This window comes from Rhinolophus sinicus, chromosome 16 (assembly GCF_057876585.1).
Source record: "Rhinolophus sinicus isolate RSI-liver-muscle chromosome 16, RSI-T2T, whole genome shotgun sequence".
In the NCBI taxonomy this organism is placed as follows: Eukaryota; Metazoa; Chordata; class Mammalia; order Chiroptera; family Rhinolophidae; genus Rhinolophus; species Rhinolophus sinicus.
The window spans coordinates 105,199,460-105,224,404 of record NC_142516.1 but is presented as its reverse complement, the minus strand read 5'-3'; the positions used below and the strand labels follow the sequence as shown (position 1 = coordinate 105,224,404).

General features: G+C 41.4%; 1 protein-coding gene across 3 annotated transcripts; it reads right to left on the bottom strand.

Moving 5' to 3' along the window:
- Positions 1 to 310: 310 nt before the first annotated feature.
- On the bottom strand, positions 311 to 24,945 carry PHF11 (PHD finger protein 11). 3 transcript variants are annotated; one of them, XM_088792980.1, is made up of 12 exons: positions 24,681 to 24,814; positions 22,083 to 22,211; positions 17,357 to 17,478; positions 14,233 to 14,340; positions 9,110 to 9,240; positions 7,820 to 7,863; positions 7,572 to 7,631; positions 5,876 to 5,943; positions 5,141 to 5,207; positions 4,395 to 4,526; positions 3,289 to 3,360; positions 311 to 1,138 (listed from the first exon to the last, which is right to left on the bottom strand). In XM_088792980.1, the coding sequence occupies exons 3-12, from the start codon at positions 17,453 to 17,455 to the stop codon at positions 984 to 986; spliced, it is 936 nt and encodes a 311-aa protein (XP_088649106.1). In that variant the 5' UTR covers positions 17,456 to 17,478; positions 22,083 to 22,211; positions 24,681 to 24,814; the 3' UTR covers positions 311 to 983. The 3 variants fall into 3 exon arrangements, with proteins under 3 accessions (XP_088649106.1, XP_088649104.1, XP_088649105.1); XM_088792978.1 differs by lacking the exon at positions 22,083 to 22,211 and having other exon boundaries at positions 24,681 to 24,945; XM_088792979.1 differs by lacking the exon at positions 22,083 to 22,211 and having other exon boundaries at positions 852 to 1,138; positions 7,572 to 7,628; positions 24,681 to 24,912.

The following is a 24,945-nucleotide window of genomic DNA, read 5'->3' as shown; positions in this document are numbered from 1 at the left end:
AAACTCATGAAATGTAGCATTAGTGCAAATCAGGGTACTATGGTAAAAAGTTAGAAATATGTATGTGAGGTTTTCAGGGGTCCTAGTGGTGGGGCATAAAAATCTGAATTTTTATTGTTAGGTTGAGAAAAGTCTTTTTTTTTTTTTTTTTTCATTCTTATATATTCCCACTGATGTTCTTATTTGGGGAGTCCAGTTTTAAATTTTAATGTTTATTTTGAAGATGATGTATGCCCATGTGGTGGCTGTGGCTGAGAAGAAATTTGAAAATCAGACTTTGTGACAAGCAGACAGGTAAATTTAGTCCAAGTAAAAGCAGAATATTCATATTTATTATATCTAAGAGGCATTATGGGCTGGAACTGGTCTCAAAATATGATAGTTTATGCATTTATTCAACAAACATTTATTGAACATGCTAGGTGCTGGGAATGTGATTATATCTAAGTGAGCAAACAAAGAATAGTGAGTTCCTATCCTCATGGAGCTTATATTCTTATGATGTGATGTAGGATGTGGTGGGTTACACTGGGAAGTGATATGAATGAAGGACTAAGTGGGAGAACTGGTATCAGCAGCAGTCAGCACAACAGGATATGCAAAGGCCCTGGGGCTAGGAGCACCTGGTGTGTTACTGAAAGTCAAGTAGTCACTGGAGTGGAACAGGGGTGGGAGGCAATGCACCAGCAGGAAGCCACCGAACGAGTTTTAGTATAGAGAGTGGGAGAGATGGGAGGCATGATCCAATTTACTCAAGTAGAACCTGAGAAACATTTTATCAGCGGAGAGGTAGAAGTGAGATAATAAGAGGGAGGCAGTAAACACCCTGTTAGGTATGAACAGGTAAGAGCTGGTGAGGACTGAAGTTTGCCCACGAGAGACATGAGAGACTGTCTTAAAGATTTGGGACTTTCACAGGCCGCTCTCCAGTTTTCAGCCTGCTCACAAGTATGCCGGATTCCTGGCTTATGAAATGGTAATTCTTAAGAAGATAGAGAACATACTGAAGTAGAACATGAACTAAGGTCTCTATTTTCTTGAACAGAGCACAAGGTTTGTTTTAAGTCCCGAAGTAGCTCAATCTCTTCCTTCAGCTGCAGCCGCTTTTCTTCAAATTGATGAATTTTATTCTCTAACGCTATGATAAGGAGAAATAAAATGATTTCAGTTATTCAGTAGTTTTATAAATAATGTACTATTTCTAGCCTCTTTCATTTGCTCGTGCCTGGTATCCAGAACTGTGCCCCAAATAAGAAGAATCTAGGGTCTTGTGAGGAGGCACTGATTTTTTTTCTGCTTCTGCTTCCTCTTCTAATTCAGGATAGAATTTCTAGTATTTATCGCACATAAGCTGGTCAGTAAATCTTTAAAATTTTGTACACATTTATTACAGAAAAAGTCCCTTTTGTGTATCTTTGAAAACTCAAAAGCAGCGACTGTATAACTGTCCATTTGTTGACAGATGATGGGAGAGCATGTGGTTAGGATTGAAAGGATACGGGCAACTCTTTCACAAAAATGCATGCAATTTGTAATGTTACATAGAAGCTTTTGATTTTATTTAGAAGTAAGGCTTATTGTGGAAACTTAGGAAGAAGCTACTTTAGTTAGGCTTTATAAATAACTATTAGTGGCAGTGTCATTTTTAAAAAAAACTCAAAATTGAAGAATATTAAGACATACACCATCTTTCTTTAGAATACCTATGTATACCTGTAGTTAACTTTCTGGAACATTAGAAAGGCTAAATTAAGCAAGAGAGCCTTTATCAGTAGGGCTGTCAAAAGTTAAGCCTTTTAAACTACTGTGTTTCCCCGATAATAAGCCCTAACCAGAAAATAAGCCCTACCATGATTTTTCAGGGTGCTTATAATATAAAACAAGCCCTACCATATTTCCCGAAAATAAGACCGAGTCTTACATTAGTTTTTGCTCCAAAAGACGCATTAGGGCTTATGTTCAGGGCATGTCATCCTGAAAAATCCTGCTAGGGCTTATTTTCCAGTTAGGTCTTATTTTCGGGGAAACACGGTAGTTTCTCACGAGATTCCAAACAGTGTCACCTCCTGGTGCCCCTAATACTACTCTGTAATCTGTATGCTCCCACCCACCCCTGTAGTGACATGTGACATGTTCCAAACGTAATTTTTATATGAAAGAAAAATAAATACAGATGAAAATCCTCTACAAAATAAAGCTTTTAGAAAAACAGATTTTAAAGCCTGCTTTAAAAAAACAAAACAAAACATGGATATTCCCCTTAGCAGTATGCAGACACTCTCAAGAGACTGTTAAAAGATACTATTTTTGGTAGATTTAACAAAATATTCTTTCTGCTGATTATAAATGTAATACAAAATTCAAATAGAAATGTGTAATTTGAAAACAAACTTCAGAAAATCTTGTGTATATTGAGACAGGGTTATGGACTAGTATTTTCTCCACAGGGACAACCTATTGTCCTGACACCATCTTCTGGACAGACAGACACATCCTTGGAAAAGGAGTGTGTAGGGCGCACATCCCGCTCAGCTGTGCGGGGCAGCCCTGCCTGACAAGTCAGATCAGACTCACAAGTGGAAATTTAGCCTGTTTTGAAGGCATCTTAAACAATGGTGAAAGGACCGCCTCAATAAATAGTTGATATTTTATAGAAAGGTTAAGTCTCTGCCCTCCCTCCCCCCAAGTTTTCTTCTTTTTGAAAAATTTCTTGGCTATTGTTGCTCATTTGTTTACTGGTGAACTTTAGAGTCAATCAGTTACAATCCCAACCCCACCCCCCAGATCTAAAGGAGAATTTTGAAAGAATTGATTTGTGTACATCACAGCAAGTGAGAGGGAGACACGGCAGCACAGCTTGTTGGAGCCTGGCTGCCTGAGAGCAGAGGCCGAAGGAAGCCTCAGCTGTTCCTGCCGAGTCCCAAACACAGTGTCCAGATACTCCCATTTTGCAATCAATTTTTTGTTGTTTCTACACAAAGTATTACGTGTATGTTAGAAACTGGAAAGTACAATGCAGCACTAAAAACAAAGGAAATCACTATAATCCAACCATCTGCAGAAAAGTACTGTTTCCATTTGGGTTCGGTGTTTTTGTGTACATATGTGTCTCTGTGTATTTCACACATTTTGTCTTCTGTGTGTGAGGGGTGATATTTTGTAGTGAGCTTTTTTATTTAATAAAACAATGAACGTTCTCCTGAAATAGGATTTTTATCACCTGAGTAGTATATTATTTCTGTGTCTATGATAAATACCAACTTTGCTGCTTGGTTATAACTCTTATACCTGCTTGAAAATGTACAAATGTGTCTTCAAACAATCTACAGTCAAAAAGTGAAGTCCCAATTTCTTCATAGTCTGGAGGGAGAAAAACATTTTCAGTTTTAATTTAAATAATTACATAGGCAGAAACACCTCCCAAAATAACCCAAAATAAGGAAAAATAGAGCAGTCGTCTTCTGTAGAACTTGAGTGTTAGACTGCAGCCGCAGCAGCCTGACCTGGGAACCTGTTCAAAATGCAAATTCTTGGCACCTCTAGTGAATGAGACCCTCCAGGGGCGAGGCCCAGCTATCTGTGATTTAACAAGCCCTCCAGATGATTCTGAGGGGCCTGCTCAAGTTTGAGAAGTGCTTGGTCTAGACAAAAGAATAAATAAAAGAATGCAATGAAAGAGCTTTTAGAAATGTTTGCTCTGAATTTCATTTTTTGATCTTGACCTATAGAAAATAATCCCCTTCAAATAAGCATCTATTTTATATTTTGTCTGAAGTATAAACTGTCAAGCTTTTCCTTGTAAAATAGCTATATTTATAATCCAGGTTTTAAGCTCATAGACTAGGTTATAAGAAGGCTAAATGCTTATGTACCTGCACATATGAATGGAACGTCAGCTTGCCAAAGAGCTCCTAATGAAAGGTCACATTTAACTAAGCAAACATCAATCAGAACATTAAAATTACTTTAAACTTGAACAATACAAACAAACACGTGGCTTATTAAGGGAATAGAATTTGAGTCAAATCAAAACTGTAATATAACGCCATTCTGAAATCTTAGCAACAAGCGTGCTGAGCTGTGGGGCTGGGTGGGGGTGGAGCATGGAGAGGGATGGATGCGACTGAATTAGGTTCTGACCATCGTGCTGGTCACCCTCAGTTATGCACCTCTGCAAAATACATGAAAACCTTCAGGGCCTCAGGGTACTTTTTATGAAATTAACTAATTTTATAAAAGACGAGAGATCTGGAACAATGGATTTTTATTAAAGACTGAGATAAAGAAAGAAAAGAAAGAAATATCACAGAAAGAAAATGTGTACTGTTCTTTGGTTTTGTTTTACATGTAGGTCTGTGAGAAGTCTCTATGTAGAAATTTTGCTGTTTTAGTACCTGATTCTGAAGCAGTCTCATCCATGAGTCTTTCCTGAATCAAATGGAGTTTGTCTAGTATTTCTTGAAATAAATCATTAAGAAGTCCCGCTTCCTTACATTTCTTAAGAAAAGCAACTTTCAAAACTGCATCTAAAAAGAAGAAAAACATTTTAGAAGGATATGCTCTTAGGGCAGCTATCATGAAGCACTTTATGGTCACTTCTTCAGACCGTGGATGAGCATAATTAGTTAAGATAATACATACAGCACCTTTAATTTTTCTATTTCTTGTAATTTCATTATACCTCACTTTTTCTAGCTGAAACAATGAATGAAATGTTACAAAAAGTGAAAAACTTCTCTGCTTAGATTATACAAATCAAGAGAATTCTCTAAAATTTAGCTTCAAATCATTGAGATGAGAGCCTCCGTTACTTTTTTCTGTCAGGTAGGTACTGCGTGTTATGAAATGTCCACCCAGGAAGCAACAGTCACTGGCTTCAGCTACACAGTGTGAGCTCAGGCAACCCTGGCTTCTGTATCAAGCAGTGTGTCCACTCTTAATACTGAAGAGCTTGAACCATCCCAACCTAAGTTATTTTCATCTGCTGTAGTTATGACAGAGTAGTTATGATAAAAATAATTTATAATTAGTTATTACAAAGCTGGAAGAACGAAGTGGGATACCGACGTTGAAATACATGAATCATCATTTTTGTACGTACTATAGGTCATATTTGTTACAGACAAAACTTATAGCAAACCTGTGTGTCTGCCATCCTTTTCCTTCATTTGTTTTATGGGTGTATATAATGTCATTCGTTCACGGTGCTAGAAGGAGAGAAAAATCAAGATTACACCGATTTTACTGTTACCATTTAATATTGCAAAAAATGGAAACCAATCTTTTGTGGTGTATAATTCAGTGATGTGCCTATGGTGAAAATAATGTGCCATATTCATCTGTAAATGTAAACATGAAATATATTTTTGTTTTGTGTAACAAAACATCAGGAGGTGTGCCAAGCACCTCTTGTATAAAACAGTAAAAGGTGAGGATCGCTGGCTCATACTCATTTAGCGTGTATGAGCTGATGGGCAAAAAGCTGTTTCAAATCCTTAAAGTGTTTTCGTACGCTTTACACATAGCAGTGATCCAGAAAATTATAAGAGTTACAAATTAAGTCAAGTATGGATCACGCAGCTGGGAAATACTTGGCTAGGTGAGCATGCTCAACTGCACCTCTGCCCATTTTAAGACCACAAGCTCCCTGTGGGCTCAGATTCCTCCCACTAATTTGGTACCAGGGGATGTGTGTTAGGAGCTGTGGGAATGTCACCTCCTGAATTATGTGCTTGGATACCCAAGACACATCTAACCTCTCTTTAATATCCATTTTGCTGTGGTTCTACCATCATTACACCTGAAATTCAGAATGGTTAAAATGAGGACTTTGTATGAATAAACTTAAAGCTATGATAAAATTAAGACAAAATACCTGTACTTGAAAAGCTGTTGAGGTACCTTTCTTCCTTCTCCTTTTTCTTGTCACTTGTGCAACATGAACTGAAAATATAAATCATGTAGAAACTAGAATGCATAACAGGGAAGACCAATGCTTGACTACATAAAATATAAAATTCTTATATGCCAAAAGTTATTACAAAGTCAAAAGATATGGCAAACTTAGATTGTGTTTGCAATAGATGATAAAACGCCAACTTAAAAAATATAAAAAGATCTTATAAATCAATATGAAAAAGACAATTGAGTAGAAAAATGGGCAAATGGGAACCCTTTGGGGAGAGGGTTCATTAAATAGAAAAAAAAACAGATTGGGTGACAGGAAACAAAATATAATTGATCAAAAGATAGGGGAATACATTCAGTTTCACTCATAAGTAAAATTATGCAAAGTAATACAGAAATAGAATTTTTCACCTATCAGATTGACGAAGATGAAGGTGCTTAATATATCATGTTTGAAAGAATTTGGGAAATTGTATACTGCTGGTGCAACCTCTGTGGAGGATAATTAGCCAGTATTTATCCAAAGTTTCACTGTTTATACTCTTTGATCCAACAATCTACTTACAGGAAGTTTTCCTAATAGTATAGTAGCATGAAGGCACAAAGTTGAATGGAGAAAAATGTTAACTACAGTATTAAATGTGATAGAAAAAACTGGAAATAACTTAAATGTCCATCATGCAGAGACTAGTTCAACTGTGGTTCAGCAATAGAACTGAATAATATACACAACAGACTATTATGCAGTCTTTTCAAAGTGAGGTAGACCTACTTGTGCTGATATGGAAGGATCTCTAGGATATATTAAGTGAGAAAAGCAAAGTGCAATAGTAGGTATGTTTGTATACACAGAAAATGTTTGCAAGAATTCAAAAGAAACAATGATGGTTTCCTTCAGGGAGAGGATTCATTCCAGACAGTGTTATAATCAGTTTTTAAAACTAATACATTATTGTTATCTTTCCCTGTCAATAAACACTGGTTGACAACGTTTTCGTATTATTTCCTGGTAAAATTTCCTGATAAGTTAAAAGGGTAATGTTTTCAGCCAAAAATCCCCTCAAAGTTAAAAAAAGGATATTGCCTTGGAATGGCATTTATTATAGTTCTGAATGGCTTCTTTTATGCATACCCAATTATTCCTACAAAGTGTAATTTATGTCCCTCCTCTTCCGTCCTCAGTAGGACCTAAGCTGTGACCAATGCTTACTATACATGAGGCATACAAATCCCTACTAGCAACACATATTTCCAAAGCATGTGATTTTAGGATTTCTTATTATTCTTCCCCCAAACATCTACCTGTTATAAAAAAAGGGGGGGGGGTAATGACTGAAAAATTAGTGTAACAATATTGTTTAGAGAGTACTGTTTACCACCACAAAGTGCACTTGGCATGACACAGAATTGAGTGTTTTCCAAAGAGGTCCTGAATCCAGATTTAGTGCCGGAAATACACTGCTGTTCACAGACAGTACACGGAGGCTATTTGTGAATGAAATGTACATCCCACCACTCCAGTTAGCCGGAATGCAGTTATCCTTAATTAGAACTGAAATGCTAACCATGCATTCTTAGGAAAATTTCATTCAGGGACTATGCAGCACTTTTCTGATATTGTTTTAGAATTCGGAGAAGCAGTCACAAAAGTCAAAGCTTTTTACCTTGTTTTGGTGTAATCTTCCGACTGTTGTGAGGATGGAAGACACGAGACAGACGCTCTACTGAGTGTAGTGAAGACAAGTTAGTATATTACACACTGCACAAAGAAACTGACAATTTTATAAGTATGTAAAATTTTAACTCAGAAATTTGTACTTTAATTGAGTGTAGTAAAGCAGACTATTATTCCATGTCTTACCTAAATGTTTACCTTTCTTTAAACCCGCAATACTGAATTTTAGACACTTACCAATTTGAGTGTCTTTCCGTGGGGCATGTTGTTGGCAAAGCATGCTGAAAACGCAATTTCAGAGAATTGTTAACTCTTTACTTACACTTTTCAAATACTGTGCCTAGTTTCTTGTGATTTAAAAAGGAACTAAACTATTTTTCATGATGGCTTCTCCCTAAACTTGTTAAACATGCTGTTTGAGACTTCTGGTCAAGATGGTGGCGTAGGTAACTGCTGTGCTCGCCTCCTCCCGTGACCACATAAAAACTGCAATTAAATTATAGAACCACTACCCTTGACAATCACCTGAAGGCTAGTTGACTGGGACTTCTAGATCTAAGGATATAAACGGGCCACATTGAGACTGGTAGGAGGGACGGAGAACAAAATGGGCCGACCCCACCCCTGCGTGTGGTGGTTGAGCATCAGGAGGGATATCTCGGCTGCAGAGGTTCCCCCCGAGGACTATCATTCTCTTTTTCATTTCATTTCATAACTTGAAACAGGTCAAAAATGTTTTTAAGGTGGATTTTTTTCTTCAATTTTATATGACATATTTTGGACTGTCTACATACGACAAAAGAGCGTGACCTGAATCAATTCAGTTAACAACTGGCTTACTGATTTTTTTCCCGACTAAACTGTATAATTATTTAACTGAACTGAAACCTTTCATCAGAAGGAAGCTCAAGTTTCTTCCTGGATAAAACAAATATAATTCTATTGGACTTGAGATACTCCTTATTAGGTCAAAATTAACATTGACGACTTACCGAAATACATAAAGCAAGATTTAAAAGCCAAAGGCAATACAAACAAGATAAGTTTCTTTAAGGACTTAATGATTGATTACTGTATTCGCTGCATGGTTTCTTTATTATCTTTAGAAGCTATTTCTAGGTAAGATGGTGGTCACAGTGGGAAAAGACATTCATTCAGCAGACAAAGTGGGTGAACTGTGGACCTGTGACTAACAAGCCAGGCTCCTTTCCTGTCTGTGGAAAAGCGTAAATGTGAACTGGCCACCCATTAGGTCACTCATGCCACTATGACGACCAATGCTTTCTACCAGGAAAGAAAGGATGTAGGAAGACTACAACCAACACCACAACCAACCCTACTTGTTTTCTTCCTAGGATATTTAGAGAAGGTATTGCGAAGTCTGGTTCTCAACTGGGCATCCCCAAACCAAGTTCTTACTTGGAAACCATGTGCCTAAAATTAGTTTTAAAAATCTCCTTGCCTTAATCTAACCATCCCTTATTCCAGTTCCCCGAAATGTGGCTTTAAAACTGTTTTATTAAATACTTATAAATTCCTCCAGATCCAGAGTGTAGAAATGCATTGTCATTCTTGGCACAGAAAAAGTGGTAAGTCTTGGTACAGGCTTTTTCATCACATCCCACGGTGGCTCCTCTTTTACCACAAAATGCGCATTTCTGCAGAAGAATAGGTTTTACTGAGTAAGCACCTGTTTTTCATCATCTTTGTTAAAATTTAAACATCTCATTAAATGTTATTTTTAGGCCAGCGGACCTAATGTCCCCTGCTACAAACATCAGGTACTTTAAACTTTGGCCATTCAGATAGCTAGAATGTTTCACACGGACTGTTTTGTTATGATCTGATTAAAAGCAGAAAACTTCTTTTGGGAAAAAAAAGAAATCTCTCTTTTAAAAGAGATTTCTGAAAAGCAGGGTTGGCAAAATCGTCCAGCTGTAGGCATGGGGTCCTGTTAGGAACATTGAGCCTGTGAGCTCTAGTCAGTCGCTTCCTCTCTCCTCCATGCAGGTAATGCCTGTCTTACACACTTACTACTGAGGACGATGGAGAGTAAAGGAAGTGAAGCCGCTCTGGAATCTATGTAGTAGGGCCAACATTTTAAATGAAAGAGAAAAAAATTCCTGAGTAATAAGCTTTTACTTAGTTCAATTCATTTGCTCTCTTGCTTTTATATCTTAGCTTATCAATCTGGTATTTTATATATGACGGTGGTATAGAAATGGCTGGGAGGATAGTAGGTGGCCACAGAAACCTAACTGGTTTGTTTAGCTCATGACTGAGGCTGTATGAGGTGGAAGCACAGTGAAAGCACCTTGCAGAACAGGAGCTAGCTCACACAGTATCCCGAGGTCGGCACAAGCAGCCACATAAATAAAGAAAATTCAAATATGGGTGAGAAGTTAGATTTATGATAAAGATAGAATTTAAAAACAGCATAAAACAATGATCATTTGATTTTGGGGGTCCCTTGGCTATATGTGCAGGAAAAAAGTTAGGTCCCTACCTCACAATATATTCCCAAATAAATTCCACGTGGATTAAAGCTGTAACTGTATTTTAAAAAATCGTAAAAATTAGAAAATATTGGATAAAGAAAGTATGGTAATAGAAAGGCATCCTAAGCATGGCAGGAAACCCAAAAGCCACAATGAAAAGGACGGACAGATCTGACTATATAAAAAACTTAAATTTCCATTTTTATGGTGACAGGTACCATTAAAAAGTATACAGGAAAAGACTGAAAGAAAATATTTGCTGCATATATGATAGCAGGTTAAGTCCTTGATAACACAGGGAAAAACGGGAACCAGCAAATCAGAAGAAATACAAATGGCGAATAAACATTCATTCATTTAAAAACTACTGAGTAGCTGTGGTGTGGCAGGCACTGTGGGGGATGGGGAAATGAGTGGATAAGGTACCGGCCATGAGCTTAACACTGTAGTGGACAGAGTGATAGATGCTTTCTAGAGAATTCACATAAGGCAAAGTAACAACGTCACTGGATCTCTACTTCAGATCGGGTAAAGGCCTCTCTGAGGAGGTGATATAGAAGCTTTGCTATGAATAATAATAAGAGCTCCTAGCACACAAAAAAGCAGGGGGAAGAATATTGTAAGCAGAAGACCCTATGTTCTGGCAGGGAGAATGAGCTTCCCCATTGGCCAGTTTACCTGAAGGACAAGGGGGATAGGGGTGGGGCTAGAGGTGTTGGACCCGAGAGGAGGGCCTGGGGTAGTTAAGGGCTTCATCATGTAGGGCTTATGGGCCAGAGTAAGGAGTTGGGGTTTTATCCTCCTGCAAGGGGAACATAAACTGAGTGATAGTTTTAGGACGCTATTCTGGCTGCTGTGTGGAGAATGGGCTGGGGTAGGGATGGGCAGGAGACAAAGCAGGACAAGTCTCAGGAGTGTTCAGCAACCATCCAATTAGGGACACTAGTGACGTCCTTCCGTGGATACAGAGGGAGAAGTGGAGGATGGAAGGTCTGCAGGGTGGCATTAGTAGCCTCGGTGCTGGGCTGGAAGGTTGATGAGATAATGATGGATGGACGATGTGCTGTTTATTGAGGTAAGGAATGAACAGGTTTGCATGGAGTATATATACGTGTGTGTAGGGGATGGAACTGTGTTCCTTTTTGGCCAGTTTAACATGAGATGCTATTAGATATCCATGGACATATGTCAGGTTGGTCGTCACGGCTGGAGACACGGAGTCATTGGCCTAAGTATGTATTGGAGCCATGAGAACTGGGTGAGGCCATGTAGGAAGGCTGTTCCGACTGAGGGAGGAGCCCAGGCCAGAGCGCTGGGACCTCCAAACTTTACAGGTTGAGCAGAAGGGGAAAAACAGCCAATGTGTCTGGGAAGCAGCACCCAGAAAGGGAAGAGCTACATTAGCAGAGTATGTCCAGCAGGTCAAAAGAAGAAAGTGCTTTAAGACACACGGCACATAGACAACTGTGTGACGAATACTGCTGAAAGGTCAATGAAGGACAGAGTAGTGACTTTGTATTTGACCAGTTTTTTGTGTATAAGGGGAGGCTTTGTTTTTTAAGATGACATGATCAGTTGATCATGTTCACATGCTGAAGAGAATAATATAATAGAAAGGGGGGGGGCCCGGTGGCTCAGGCGGTTAGAGCTCCATGCTCCTAACTCTGAAGGTTGCTGGTTCGATTCCCACATGGGCCAGTGGGCTCTCAACCACAAGGTTGCCGGTTCAACTCCTTGAGTCCCGCAAGGGATGGTGGGCTGCGCCCCCTGCAACTAGCAATGGTGACTGGACCTGGAGCTGAGCTGCGCCCTCCACAACTAAGATTGAAATGACAACAACTTAACTTGGAAAAAAAGCCTGGAAGAACATACACACTGTTCTCCAATAAAGTCCTGTTCCCCTCCCCCCCCCAAAAAAAAGGAAAGGGGGATACTGATATGAAGAGGACAGAAACGCTAGAGCCTTGTCCTGAAGGAGGGGACAGAAATGGCTGCAAAGTCCATGAGAAGGGTTAGCTTTGAAGGAGCGAGGCGTGCTGCGACAGAGGTGGGTGAGTGGTGGTTTGGATAGGAGGAATTCCTATCTAATGGCTTCCATTTTCTCAGTTAAAATCAGGTAAAGAAACGTAGGTACAACCCCAAGAATCAACCCTTATGTACACTGTGAACTTTGGGTGTTTGTGATCTGTCACTGTAGGTCACCACTTTGTCACGAATGTACCCCCGGATGTGGGATGTTAGTGGAGGGGGCTGAGCGTGGGGTGGGAGGGGGCAGGGGATACACGGGAAAGCTCTGGACCTTCCCCTCAATTTTTCTGTGAACCTAAAACTGCTCTAAAAAGTAAAGACTATAAAAAAAAAAGAAATCAGGTGTGGTCATTAACTTGGGAACGGGAAGCTGGAGAGGGGAGAAGTTTTAAAGTGAGATGAGCATTTATGTAAATATGGACGGTAAAGGGTGAAGTACTGAGGGTCCATTTAAGGTCTGTGGCCATGAATCTAAGATCAGTCAGCATGTTTGTGGGTTTTTCATTCAAGTGTGGGTGCTACTTAGCATATGCAGATCGCAGACAGATGTGTTTCATCAGGGTGAGTAAGGAAGTGGTATGTGTGGGTGGCGGTGGGGGTGAGTCCAGGTTTTGGACGAGAGTGACTGCAACGCGCTGAACCATGGCTGTGAGGTGGGGCCGCTGACTGTGAAGGGGTCGCTGGAGACCTGCGGGCGCGGGGTGAGCTGACACGTGGGAGATGCCGAAAGAGAAATAATGTTCATCCTCTCCCCTGATCCGGGAAATGCAAAATAAAACTTTCTTTCAGACTGGCAAAAATTAACAAGCTTGTGATACTCATTTTTGTCAAGAGCGAGGGAAAGGGCTCTTTCACCCACTATGCACAGAAGTAGAAAGTGGTACAACCTTTCTGGGAGGATAGTGTGTCAGCATGTTTCAAAATTTTTGAAGAGAATTCTCTTTGACTCAGCCATTCCACTTCTAGAAAAACGGTCTACAGCATCACTCAAACAAATGCACAGGGACATTTGTACAAAGATGTTTACTGCAGCATTAATTGTTACAGTGGAAAACCAGAATCAACTCATTATCTGACAACAAGGGAATGATTTCATGCATTCTGGTAGAGCCTATGGAGTGCCATGAATTCAGTAAAGAGAATGGAGAATCACAGGTTTACAGTTACATGTCACGTTGTGCTTGCCTTCCACGCTCTTGCGTATCCTGTCCCGTCTCTGGAATTCCCCCTTCCTTGTCTTCATTTTCAGCCGCTCGGAAGCATTCCTGAGCTGCAGTGGCCGTGAGGCGCCTGGTGCTGAGTGCCCCGTGCTGACCCCCTCTAAGCACGCCGGGCTGTGCAGACACTGCCCATGCATGTGCTGACACCTTGCAAGGGCTAAATAAATGTCTGTCAGGTCATTAACCTTACAGAGCTGGTGGTCAGGGCTTCAGGGGCTCACGCCTGCTGTACTGCTGGTTAAGCTGGGAAGGGCCTTTCACAGAGGAAGTGGAATGTACCTGGCAGGGTAACCACGGAGCAATCTCCCTTGGGGGGGAGGGGGGGGCTGAGCCCAGCTCCAAGGGGACATCCTGAATGGTTATGGTCACCTCTAGCAATTGGTGCAGGAAGAAGGCTGAGGCCCGATTAAACTCTCCGAAGGCGCTCATTCCATGCTTGGGGACAAACTTTTCTCTTGCCCTTGACAGAAAACAAGAAAGCCTGATATTTCCAGTGCTGCCTGCAGCCACCCTGTGGCCACAAGAGACCAGCTGATTTTGTGGGTAGGAGAGCAGAGAGGATGATGAGCCCTCGATGGCATCAAGTCAATGAATCAACCCACTTTGAAGCCAGTTTTTCCTCTGGCTAAGTGAGAAAATAAGCATCCTTTTTGTTAAAGCCACTTTAACTTCTACTTAAAGCCCAAAGAATTCTCTCATGTCTACTTTGCTGATGAAGAGTGTTGTAGTTTACTTTAAAATAGTAAGTGTTCAGTCAAATCTGAGTTTCCAATACAGGTCCTACTTCCTTCAGCTCTCCAAGCGGCATCTCTAGCCCTGGTTTATTAGTCAATAGACTTTCTTTTGAAGGCATTCCCTGAGCGTCTGATTGTCTTGTATGAGTAATAAAATCATTTATACTTACCAACCTCCGCCCTCTAAAGATTTCTTTCTTTACTGTTTCCACATCAAAATTTCTATCGTAATTATGTGGATCATGATCCTCACATTCCACAAGTGCTGAAGAATACAGCTGCAGATGGGAAAAGAAAACACCCAGAGTATGCACTAAGTACTGCTGAGAGGTGCAAGTCAGAAAATGGTACCGGGGGCCGTCCCGGTGGCTCAGGCAGTTCGAGCTCCATGCTCCTAACTCCGAAGGCTGCCAGTTCAATTCCTACATGGGCCAGTGGGCTCTCAACCACAAGGTTGCCAGTTCAATTCCTCAAGTCCTGCAAGGGACAGTGGGCAGCGCCCCCTCCAACTAAGATTGAACACGGCACCTTGAGCCAAGCTGCCGCTGAGCTCCCAGATGGCTCAGTTGGTTGGAGTGCGTCCTCTCAACCACAAGGTTGCCGGTTCGACTCCCGCAAGGGATGGTGGGCTGCGCCCCCTGCAACTAGAAACGGCAACTGGACGTGGAGCTGAGCTGCACCCCACAATTAAGACTGAAAGGACAACAACTTGAAGCTGAACGGCACCCTCCACAACTAAGATTGAAAGGACAACAACTTGACTTAGGGAAAAGGCCTGGAAGTACACACTGTTCCCCAATAAAGTCCTGTTCCCCTTCCCCAATAAAATCTTAAAAAAGAAGGGCACCCAAAAGGACTCAACAGGAGTGGAAGATGGATTGGGGAGTGAACAGTGACCACCTCATGGGGTGTGTGAGCAGATCACAAGCCACCCTGCTTTTCTTTGGAAGTGGCCCCAATCCCCAGGCAAAGTTATTCAGTAAACAGTACTGGAAAAAGTGGTTAATCATAAAAAAAGAAAAGTATATTGCTACTTTACATTGTAGTCTAAATAAGTTCCAGTTGGATTAAAAAGCTATATGAGAAGAGCCAAATTTAAAAACTTTGGGGGGAAAAAAGATAGAACCTTAAAACAGAAAAGGATTTCTCAGGTGAAAAAAATCCCATAAATTATAAAGTAATGATGAGTTTAACTACATTACATGTTTCTGTGTGACAGCAATCACCATAAATAAAATTAAAAGCTAATATATATAATAAAGCATTACAAACTATTTATATGTAAATAAGTACATATGAATATAAGCAAAACCAAAATCTCAGAGATAAAATGTAGTCTATAGACACAAGTGACAAAGGCAAAAAACAACCATGCTTTAGCACAGCAAATGAGGTGCAAACCCACTAGTAATCTAAGAACTGCAAATAAAACAATAATGACAGGCCTTTGAGCACCCTGAGAAGGAAGATACCTACCAAGAAGAGATCCTGGTGGCTAACTGGGCTCAAAATTAAGAAACAAACAAACAAACAAACCAGAGCCTAGCAACTGTTTCTAAACAGTGGCCTTTCATGGAAGCCGTGCTGTAGGAAGAAGTCTGCACTGAACTGCCTGCTTCCTACACTGAACTGCCGGCCTGCACTGTGTTCTTGCCATCTAAGCCAGCCCTTATTAGAGTTTCTGGAATTGTATTTCAATCAATAGAATGTAGACTTTCCCCATCCAATCAGAGCTGCGCAGTTATAGCCAATATTAGCATCTTCACCAATCAATCAGAGCAGCTCTATTCTGACCAATCAGGACAGTGCTTTTTTTGACCAATCAAGCTGCAAAGATTTGTAGTCCTTATTTGCATGAGTACCATCAGGGGCCCGGAGTGGGGACTTCTGTCTATATACCGTCTATATACTGTGTTCCCCGAAAATAGGACCTCACCGGAAAATAAGCCTTAGCATGATTTTTCAGGATGACATCCCCTGAACATAAGCCCTAATGTATCTTTTGGAGCAAAAATTAATGTAAGACCAGTCTTATTTTCGGGGAAACATGGTAAGTCAGCTCCCCTGTGGCTGGGAGAGTACACTTTCTTTTTCCATCGAAGACTGCAGATTGCCCAGACACTGAAGACAAAGATGTTTTACTAGGTAGTGGAGCTCAGAGCAGAGCTCTCCAGAGAGGGGCCTGGCTCCAGGGCCGCCGTGCTACAGGGCTGCTCCATAGCCATGCTTGGTGCTGTTTCACAATTGAGCTGTAACACTATTGAGCTGTTTGCACTAAATAAAGTTTCTTTCTTTACCCCACCCTAAACTGGGGATTTCTGTTGATGTTGAATTGGCACCAAAGACCATCGGTGAACACCTTCACACCCACAGAGAGGAAAAAATTAAAGTTTCCTAATATCAAGTGTTGGCAAGGAAGAAGAGAAATGAACTTTGAAACAACGGCAGAAGTCCAACGTAGAACAATCCCCTTGGAGAGTTTGTTGGCACATGTAGTGAGGTGCACAACGCTCCCTCCCTGCGCCAGCAGTTCTGCTTTTAGCTACGTGCCCTGGACCAGAGAAATTCTCCTGGGGATTAAAAGACCTACACAGAAACATTCATAACAGCTGGTTAGTCATACTGAAAAAGCTAGGAAAACCTGCTTATTCACAGGAGACTAGTTAAATAGTGATACAGTAAGTAAGGGGATACGTTACTATAACTTTTAAAATTAAAGGCAGCACTATGTTTATTAACATGGATAAGTCTCAATCATCCACAGAATTTGATAGAAATTCTATAGAGTCCAAGAACATGTAAAACAATATCATATTTATAAATATTTAAATATATGTGGTGGGAGCATAAAATAAAAAACATGAGACAATAGAAAACAGCAACTTGTGACAGTGATTACCTCTAAGGAGGAATAGAGAAGTAGAGAGTCCAACTATCTGTTTTGTTTCTTTAAAAAACGTGAAGCTGAAGCAAACATCATAATACCCTGATTTTTAAAATCTGGTTTAATTGTCTATGGGTATCTGTTATACTTGAAATATTTCATTAAAATATCTTTTTAAAAGCTTCTTCATATTTCTTTGTGTCTCATATCAGTTATAAATAAAATTAAAAGTAATCTTAAGGTGAGAAGATCTGAAATAATTTTAAAGTTAGAAAAATATGCTGCCTAAATCCCCACGTAAAAGCCCAAACCGTGGCCAACTCATCATTCTTTGTATCCAACGTACCATTTTTTTTCTATTTTAGCATGTCCTTTCCCAAAAGAACCCATGTGTTTTTTAAGTAACTTACCAAACAATTTTCATGAGCAGCTATATTCTCTGATCGTGCAAAGTACAGGACACTACACTCGAGGTCTTTGGGGCATAGTGCACATGTCCTTTTTTCCATCTTTTCCGCAACCTGAAAGACACCTGTAAGTAACATCTGATGAGAAATGGACAAGTGGAATGTTTTGGTCCCCGTAACTCCTCCACTAGTCTTAAAGTACAAGGAAGGCACTTGTTCTTATGAGAGATTTTCAACTCCTTTGTATTTTTTAATGGTTTAATGAAAGAAAACATTAATGAATTCATTTAAAATGCCTAAATATGAGGAAAACCCTTATTCAGAAACACAAGCATGAATTTAAATACAAAGCTCTCGAAACACTACCTTGCCCATAGTATGCTCTCATTAATAACTATTGTTGTCATCACAAATCAACAAAAAAAACAATGATGTCTTTAAGAACTTGTACTCTAGTTAACTACCTGTAAAAGAAAAAGATCCCTACCTATGTCATACTATATTCAAAAATAAACTTGGGGTGAATTAAAAAAGTAAATGAGCAATGCACCTTAATTTAAATGCGCTTTAATCTAGCATTATAATAAATTAGGAAACATACATGAAAGTAGGAAATTGATTTTCTTTTTTTTTTAAAGAGAGGAATGGAAGAAAGGAAAGAAACCTAAGAGAAGGAGAGCTAGGAAGAAAAGGGAAGAGGCAGAGAGGAAGAAAAAAGCCAGATTTCCCAATATCCCACCAGAGGTGTCAGTGAGAGGTAACCTTCCCTGAGTTTGCTATTAATTTGGCCACAAGTATCCATTTACCGTGCAACGTCTTTGCCCTTTCTGGTGCTCATCCTCTTATTTATTTGGTTTTCTGAAGTAGAAAACACTTTAGTTTTGAAAGAAAGATTTATTTTACCATTGAATGGTGAAATTTTAAATTTAGATGAGGCCACTGACTTAAGCAGTTCCTAAAAGTCACGTTTGTTATTCAGAAGTGTAGCTCTCTTGGTATCGCTTTTACATTAGATCCTGCATTTCACAAAGTCAGAAGACTGCACTTTGGGGCTAGTACTTATTTCACACTCCCAAGAGTTTCTTCTTTAATTAATTTCTGTTTCTTGGATTTGGGTCCTACTTAGTGGGGATACAAGTTAGTAGTTGTGCTCCCCACAAACCAAGAGAACGGGGTGGGGGAATGTTGAGAGGAAACCCCTCAGATGAAATGAAATGAGCTAGCTGCTTCTCATTCATGTCAAAACAACCACTGATTTGTGCTGGGTGCTCTAGACCAGTGCCACTCACAACAGAAACATAATTAAGCCAGAAATGTGAACAACTGGTGTAGCTGAAACATTCCTAGGAGCCTCACAATACAAAGCAAAAAGAAACAAGTGAAATTAATTTTAATTCAACTAAATACACCCTAAATATTATCCTTTCAAAATTTAATCAATATAAAAATTATTAATTGAAACATTGTATTTTGCGCTTACCCCTCTCAACTGGCCAAGGCACATTTGAAGTGCTCCACAGCCCTAAGTGGCGAGTGGCCACTGTACAGGAACAGTACAGCAGAGAGATATAAAGACAGAATTTTCTGCAAGAAGCTTACAAACAGGAGACCAAAGAGTAATTAGGAAAACGGAATAACAGAATAAATGCTACAAAGTAATATAACCGCTAACTGAGTGGGAAACACAATGCGCGCTATGGATAGAGGAGAAAGTGCTCCCGGGGAGATGGAGCTTGTCATTGAGCAGGTACAACCTGGACATGGAGAGAAAGGGGCTTGGGGGTGGGAGGGCCTTTGCAGCCAGAAGCAGTGATGTGGCAAAAAGCCCAGAGGTCTGACGGGAAGACAGAAAACTAGGTGGGCTGAAGAAGAGAGCCCATGTGAAAGAAGCTGGAAAAGAACTTGAGAAACTGACAGTGAAAGGATTTTTGAGGAAGGAATTTTGAGCAGGGGAATAACAGGATGAAAGAGCTATTTTACTCACCAACCTCAATACAGGGAAACACTGCTGTGCTCCCGGATAGGAAGGCTGAGCATTATAATGCTGTTGATTCTACCCCTAATAAGTTTTAGGTTTAATGTCAGGTCAACTGAAACCCCAAGAAGGTTACTTTAAAAAACTTGAAAGAAAAAAAAAAGATTTAGAAGAATAAATGGGGACGGACAGTGAAGGAAACTGAAAAAAAGTGAGGATATCTACCCAATTTAAAAGCATAAAGGTACAGCTAGGGCAGAAAATTAGAGGACCACGTCAAAAGAAAGAACACGAAGTACAGGAAGAAGTGGGTCATTATCTATAATTATGAATTTTTTAACACACCATAAGGTGGCACTGACATCTCTCCTCTGGCACCAATGTCTTCAGCCTATTTTTCCTACAGGGTTATTCACTATTTTCTTACTAAGAGTTGTCATATACTTAGGATATTAACCCTTTGTTAGTCATATATGTGGTCTTTTGGCTTTGTTTATGATACTTTGATAATCAATACAGAATGTTTAAATGTTTTTTAATAGATGAAATGATAGCAATCTTTTATTTTATAGTTTGTACTCTTGAGTGAAGGGGACATAATTTAGAAAACTTCTATTTTATTCTAAAATTTTAATTTTTATATTATTAATATATTAAAATATTAATATGAAATTAATTTTATTGTTAAGAATGAAATGCAGATCTAACTTATTTTCATACTAGTTAGCCACTAATTTTAAAATCTCCTTTTCATCTATTTAGTTATTACATACATTTGGGCTTGTTTCCGTACGTCTGTTTTGTTCCATTGACCTGTCATTTCTTCCACCAATACCACACTTTACAATTTTCAACACTTTAGAATATATTTTAATATCTGACAACACAAAGCCCCTATCCTAGGATAAAAATGTGGGGGGAAATCCCAATATTTTATTCACCTCAGTCCCAAAGTTGACTTTGATAGAATACTGTGTTCTCATTTAAAAAACACTCTTACTAGTCATTAAAATTTGTAAAGAAAGCATAGGCTTAAAAAAAGTGTCAGTTAAATTACTAGTGCTAAAATTCCCTAATAAAATACCACAATAGCGTTTGATAGGATAGGCAGCGCCTCTTGTTGTGCAAGAGCTAGACGTTTTCCCAGTGTTACCCTTTCCTGTGCAAAGCTGGACCGTCAGAGAGGTGCTGCATGGCTGAGCTGTCGGGCCGCTGACCCCTGACATCGCCCCCTGGGGTGCTTGCTCTGGGGTCTCTGTTCCCGTCTGAACTGCACTCCCAAGTCCACAAGCTCCCAGGGTCTTGGTACCTGGGAATACAGTGGTGGTGGCAGCAATGCTGGGCTGTGACCTGGAGCTTGTTTCCAGTGTCGATGGACAGAAACCCAAGGTGGGACACACAGGCTCCCCCTAATGGCTTTTTCCTGCTACAACACCCCCTCATCACAGTTTCCTAAAAGGTCTTGGCTCTTTTAACTCGTTTATTCTTCTACACTGGAGGATGCACATACCTCTTTGTAGTTGCGGGTATCACTTTAGAGGCTTTTATATACGGCATACCTCACTATCTGAATGTTTGCCACCTGGCATCAGAAACTCATGGACCAAATATACTTGGATAACTTGCTATCCCCTACCATCTGAACTCAAGAACTATATAGACTCAGACAGTAAGGGACAGGTGTATCGTGGGGGCTGGGGCATTTTAGGGAAGAGTCCCTTGGTCTCCATCAGTAGCTGAGACTAAGAACAATGAAGATCGGCAGGGCTTCCCAGAATCCTTCTACTGGATCCTGTATGCCTGAGGACTCACAGTGACCTGACAAGAACTCTCAGAAATGAAACTGGGAGCCAAGAAAGGTTCACTAGAATGATGCCACAGAAAAATTATAAGCCAGGAACACACGAACTATGACTCGCTCAACTAAACCAACACAGTTAATAATCTTGGTCTCTTAGTCAATCTTCACGCCCGATTCCACCTGGGAAGGGATTGCTAAGGCCACAGGCTTTGCAATGTCGGGAGTGTCTTCCCAATGTTCCTCTTCCCAGAGATGGTCGAAAGCCCACCAGACAAGGGCAATCCATCATGAGGACAGAATCTGGGCTAGTCAGATAGGACGGCCAAGGATCACACTCTGTCACTAAAAAAATGAGTGAAACTGATGGAATGAGATTCCCTAATCCTGTAATTCCTTCAGGAGGGTACAGTCTATGTTCTGGACTGGCAACTGAATTATGGTGCTGTCTTGGAAAGTTCTGCTTTTCTCCTCTGATCAGTAGTTTTCATTACAGTTTACTATTTCAGTTCTTTCACTATATATCAGATGTGTAGGAAAAGTCAGCTTTATCACAGAGTCCAGTGACAGACCACCTGAACTGGATGAACACCAGAACAGAAGAGAAGACATTATCTAGAGTAATGAACTTAGTAATGGACTTGGAAAATGAATGGCTCTATCACCTCATCTCTGGATGATGTGACTGGCTATGACTTTGGGAGAAATTAAGCATGACTGAGTGTGTATTTGGGATAGCCAGCATGCATTACTGGGGACAGCTAGAATATACCAACAGGAGTACGCGTGTGTGCGTTGAGTGGGAGGGGCAGGGGGCAGCCAAGGAGTAGGGTGTTCAGTGAACTTCTTTGGGGTATTTGTCCAGCTCACAGTCACACACGGGGATGACCCCCGGTGGCATGTTTGTACTATGACGCTACTTCCCTAGGTCCAGCTGACAGTCACAGAGGACCTACCTGCCCAGCTCCCATCTATACAGAATTCATAACAGAAGGTTTTAGTTCAGATTGGGCTGGTTTCTTGAAGGAGATGAAAGCACTGGGAGGCTGTGAGGGTAGCCATCTTCTATGCCATTATCAGGAAAACTGGACCAAAGAAAGAGAAGAACAAAGCAGATATGCTGAGAGACGCAGAAATAAGAGACAGAGGAGAGTGTGGTAAAAGTTTATGATGGCTTCTCCGGTCCTACTTCCTGGCCCTTTCTGGAAAATGCTACAGCATCTATGCTCCTGGGGCACAGATGTGTGTGAGTGTGGTCTCCCTGCTTCCCAGTACCAAGCATCCCTTTTGCTTAGATTAGATCAAATTGTTTTTGTACTATATGCAGCCAACAAATCCTACTTAACACTGGAAGTCCCATGGCCTGACTTCTCTGTGTACAGGCACATGTGTATGTACATATGTGTGTGCACACGTGTGCTTAAGAGAAGGAGCAGCAGTGTGGGAGGTGGATTGCCCTGCCCTCATTACCCTTCACCTGGTCCAATAATCTCATCTCCCTGCGTCTGCTTTGCCAGTCATGACTCCACTCCATTCTTCAGGCAGCTGCCAGAGTGATCTATCTAAAATGCACATTTGCCCACATTTCTCTCCTGCGATAAAGACCTTCCTCCATCACCTACAGAATAGAAGCCAAGCTCCTTAGTGATACGTACAAGCCTATTCATCCCTTCAACAAACACTGAGAACCTATTTACTACCGTATGTACTATTCTAGGCACTAGAAATAAAGCAAAGAATGAGAGTTTCAACTCTCACGGAACTATATTCTAGTAGTAGAGACAAACATCACACAAGTATTTTTTTCAGGTAAAGTGCTTTGAAGAAACAGAGCGCAGAAAGGAGATACATCTAGTCACGAGGACTGTGGGGGCGGTGCTCGTGCTCTTTTAAATAGGATGGGCAGACAGGGCTGTGGAGGATACATTTGAGCAGAGACTTAAATATGCTGAGGAAGTGAAAATTGTGACACAAATGGAAAGACCCTGAGGCAGGGACAGGTGTGGGGGCTTACACGCATGGGGCAGTGAGGGTGGGCAGTCATCACGGCAGGGGGGGATGAGATCAGGACACGGGGTCATGCACCATAAGCCAGAGTAAGAGATGGTTCTGAAAGTAATGAGAGACTGTTGGAGGGTTTTGAGTAGGACAATCACCTTTGCTTTTTGTGTTTTTAAAACTTCATTTTGGCTGCTGTGCAGTCCTATCTATATGAGAGGCTAAAGTAGAAGGCAGGAGACCAAGACTCCAGGCAGGAGACGACGGTGGCTTGGGTTTGGGTGGTAGTGATGGAGGCGATGAGAAGCAGTCAGGATATATTCTGAAGACAGAACTGACCGGTCTGTCTTGCATTAGACGGAGGTGACGAGGAAAGAGAGGCGCCACCAGTGCCTTTCAGGTGTTTGGCCTGAGCAACTGGGTGAATGGAACGGGGAAGGCTGGTGGTTGAGCAGGTTTGCATATGAGGGTGTGTGTGGCGAGGCAAGACTTCTCTTTGGGACATATTCAGTGTGAGTTCATTCCAGGCATTGATAAAGTTGGTTATGAGTCTGGAGTTGGGTGAAAAGGTCAGAATGGAACCTCATCTCCAGAAACTCCTCATCTGTCATTCCATATATAAATTCTAGCTGAAATATGTAACTGCTTGGCTTGTAGTTGCCACATATATTTCGTGGCTGGTGCCTTCCTTCATGCCATTACCTCTGTCTGAAACACCCTTTCAACTTTGCTTCGTTTGGTTGACTTGCCCTTTAAAACTACCATCCAGCATCCTCACCTCCAAAAAGCTTTCTGTGAACACCTGGCTGAGTTAGGAGCCGCTCATTTGTGCCTCCCTGGTTCTTACCAGGTCATATGCGAGCTGCCTATTAGTAATAGATTCCCTAGGGCAAGGTCTGCCTAACTCATCTGTGTATCCCTAGCACCTCGCCCTGAGCCTGGCACATGGTAGTAACTCCACACGTGAAGGGAAGGTGCCCACTCAGAAGACTTTACTTTCATTACTCTGCCTCACTCACGGAGAGAGGGATGAGGAGAACTTGGAACTACTAACTGGAGAGGAGGGAATGGTTCCAAAAAGTCACATTCTCTGGAATGTGGAAGTTTCCAGTTTGGAAATTTTCCAAACTGCTTCCTGACATCCAACTGACCACTTCTCTTCAAGAAGGATGAAGTGCCTGCCTCTCTCCCTGGCACTTCTCCGCCTGCGTTGTTTTACAGGTAGGTGGAGCTGTGCTTGGAGAGAAAACCCACAGGGTTTACGTGAGTTTTTCTCGGTGCCTGCGTTCCTAAAGGAGTGCAACAGTGGCAGCGGGCAGCGGGCGAGGCAAATGGAAGTCATACCTGCCACTGAACAATTGCTCCCAGGGCCACTGGAGGTGAACAGAGGGGCGACACAGCTGCTGAGTCAAGTTCATCAGCGTGGCCTGTGCGGCTCCGGAGGCGGGTGCCGGGTCCCCAAAACGGCCGCAATCAGTGAGCAGGCCCTGGGCCAGACCTGGCTTTGCCGGCCCCGCACGGCCGCCCCCCAACCCCCTTCCCCGCGAGCGACCTACCGGTGGGCTGGAGCTGTGCGTCCGATGCCTCGGAGCAGTTGGCGCTGACGCCCGACCTGGACAAAGGCGGCGGCGGAGGGTCCATGGCTCTGCTCTCCGCTGCCGCCCGACCGCTGTGCGCTGCGCCAGCGCTTCCGGAAGTTCAAAAGCTGCCTTTCGTTTTCGTAAAATCTGTGATGACTGATTTCCCCTGCCCAGGAAAAAGGCCCGAGCGGGAAGAGACGCGTCGGGTTTGCAGATGGGGTTCTCACTCAAACAGGAACTC

Bases quoted from the DNA above. Each gene is read 5' to 3' on its own strand.
- PHF11 (XM_088792978.1), bottom strand. From the start codon at position 24,765: ATGGACCCTCCGCCGCCGCCTTTGTCCAGGTCGGGCGTCAGCGCCAAC. The intron at 9,241-14,232 runs GTAAGTATAAAT...ATTCTTCTGCAG, and splicing joins TCTTTAGAGGGCGGAGGTTG to AAATGCGCATTTTGTGGTAA. The intron at 7,864-9,109 runs GTATTTAATAAA...TTGCGTTTTCAG, and splicing joins GGATCTGGAGGAATTTATAA to CATGCTTTGCCAACAACATG.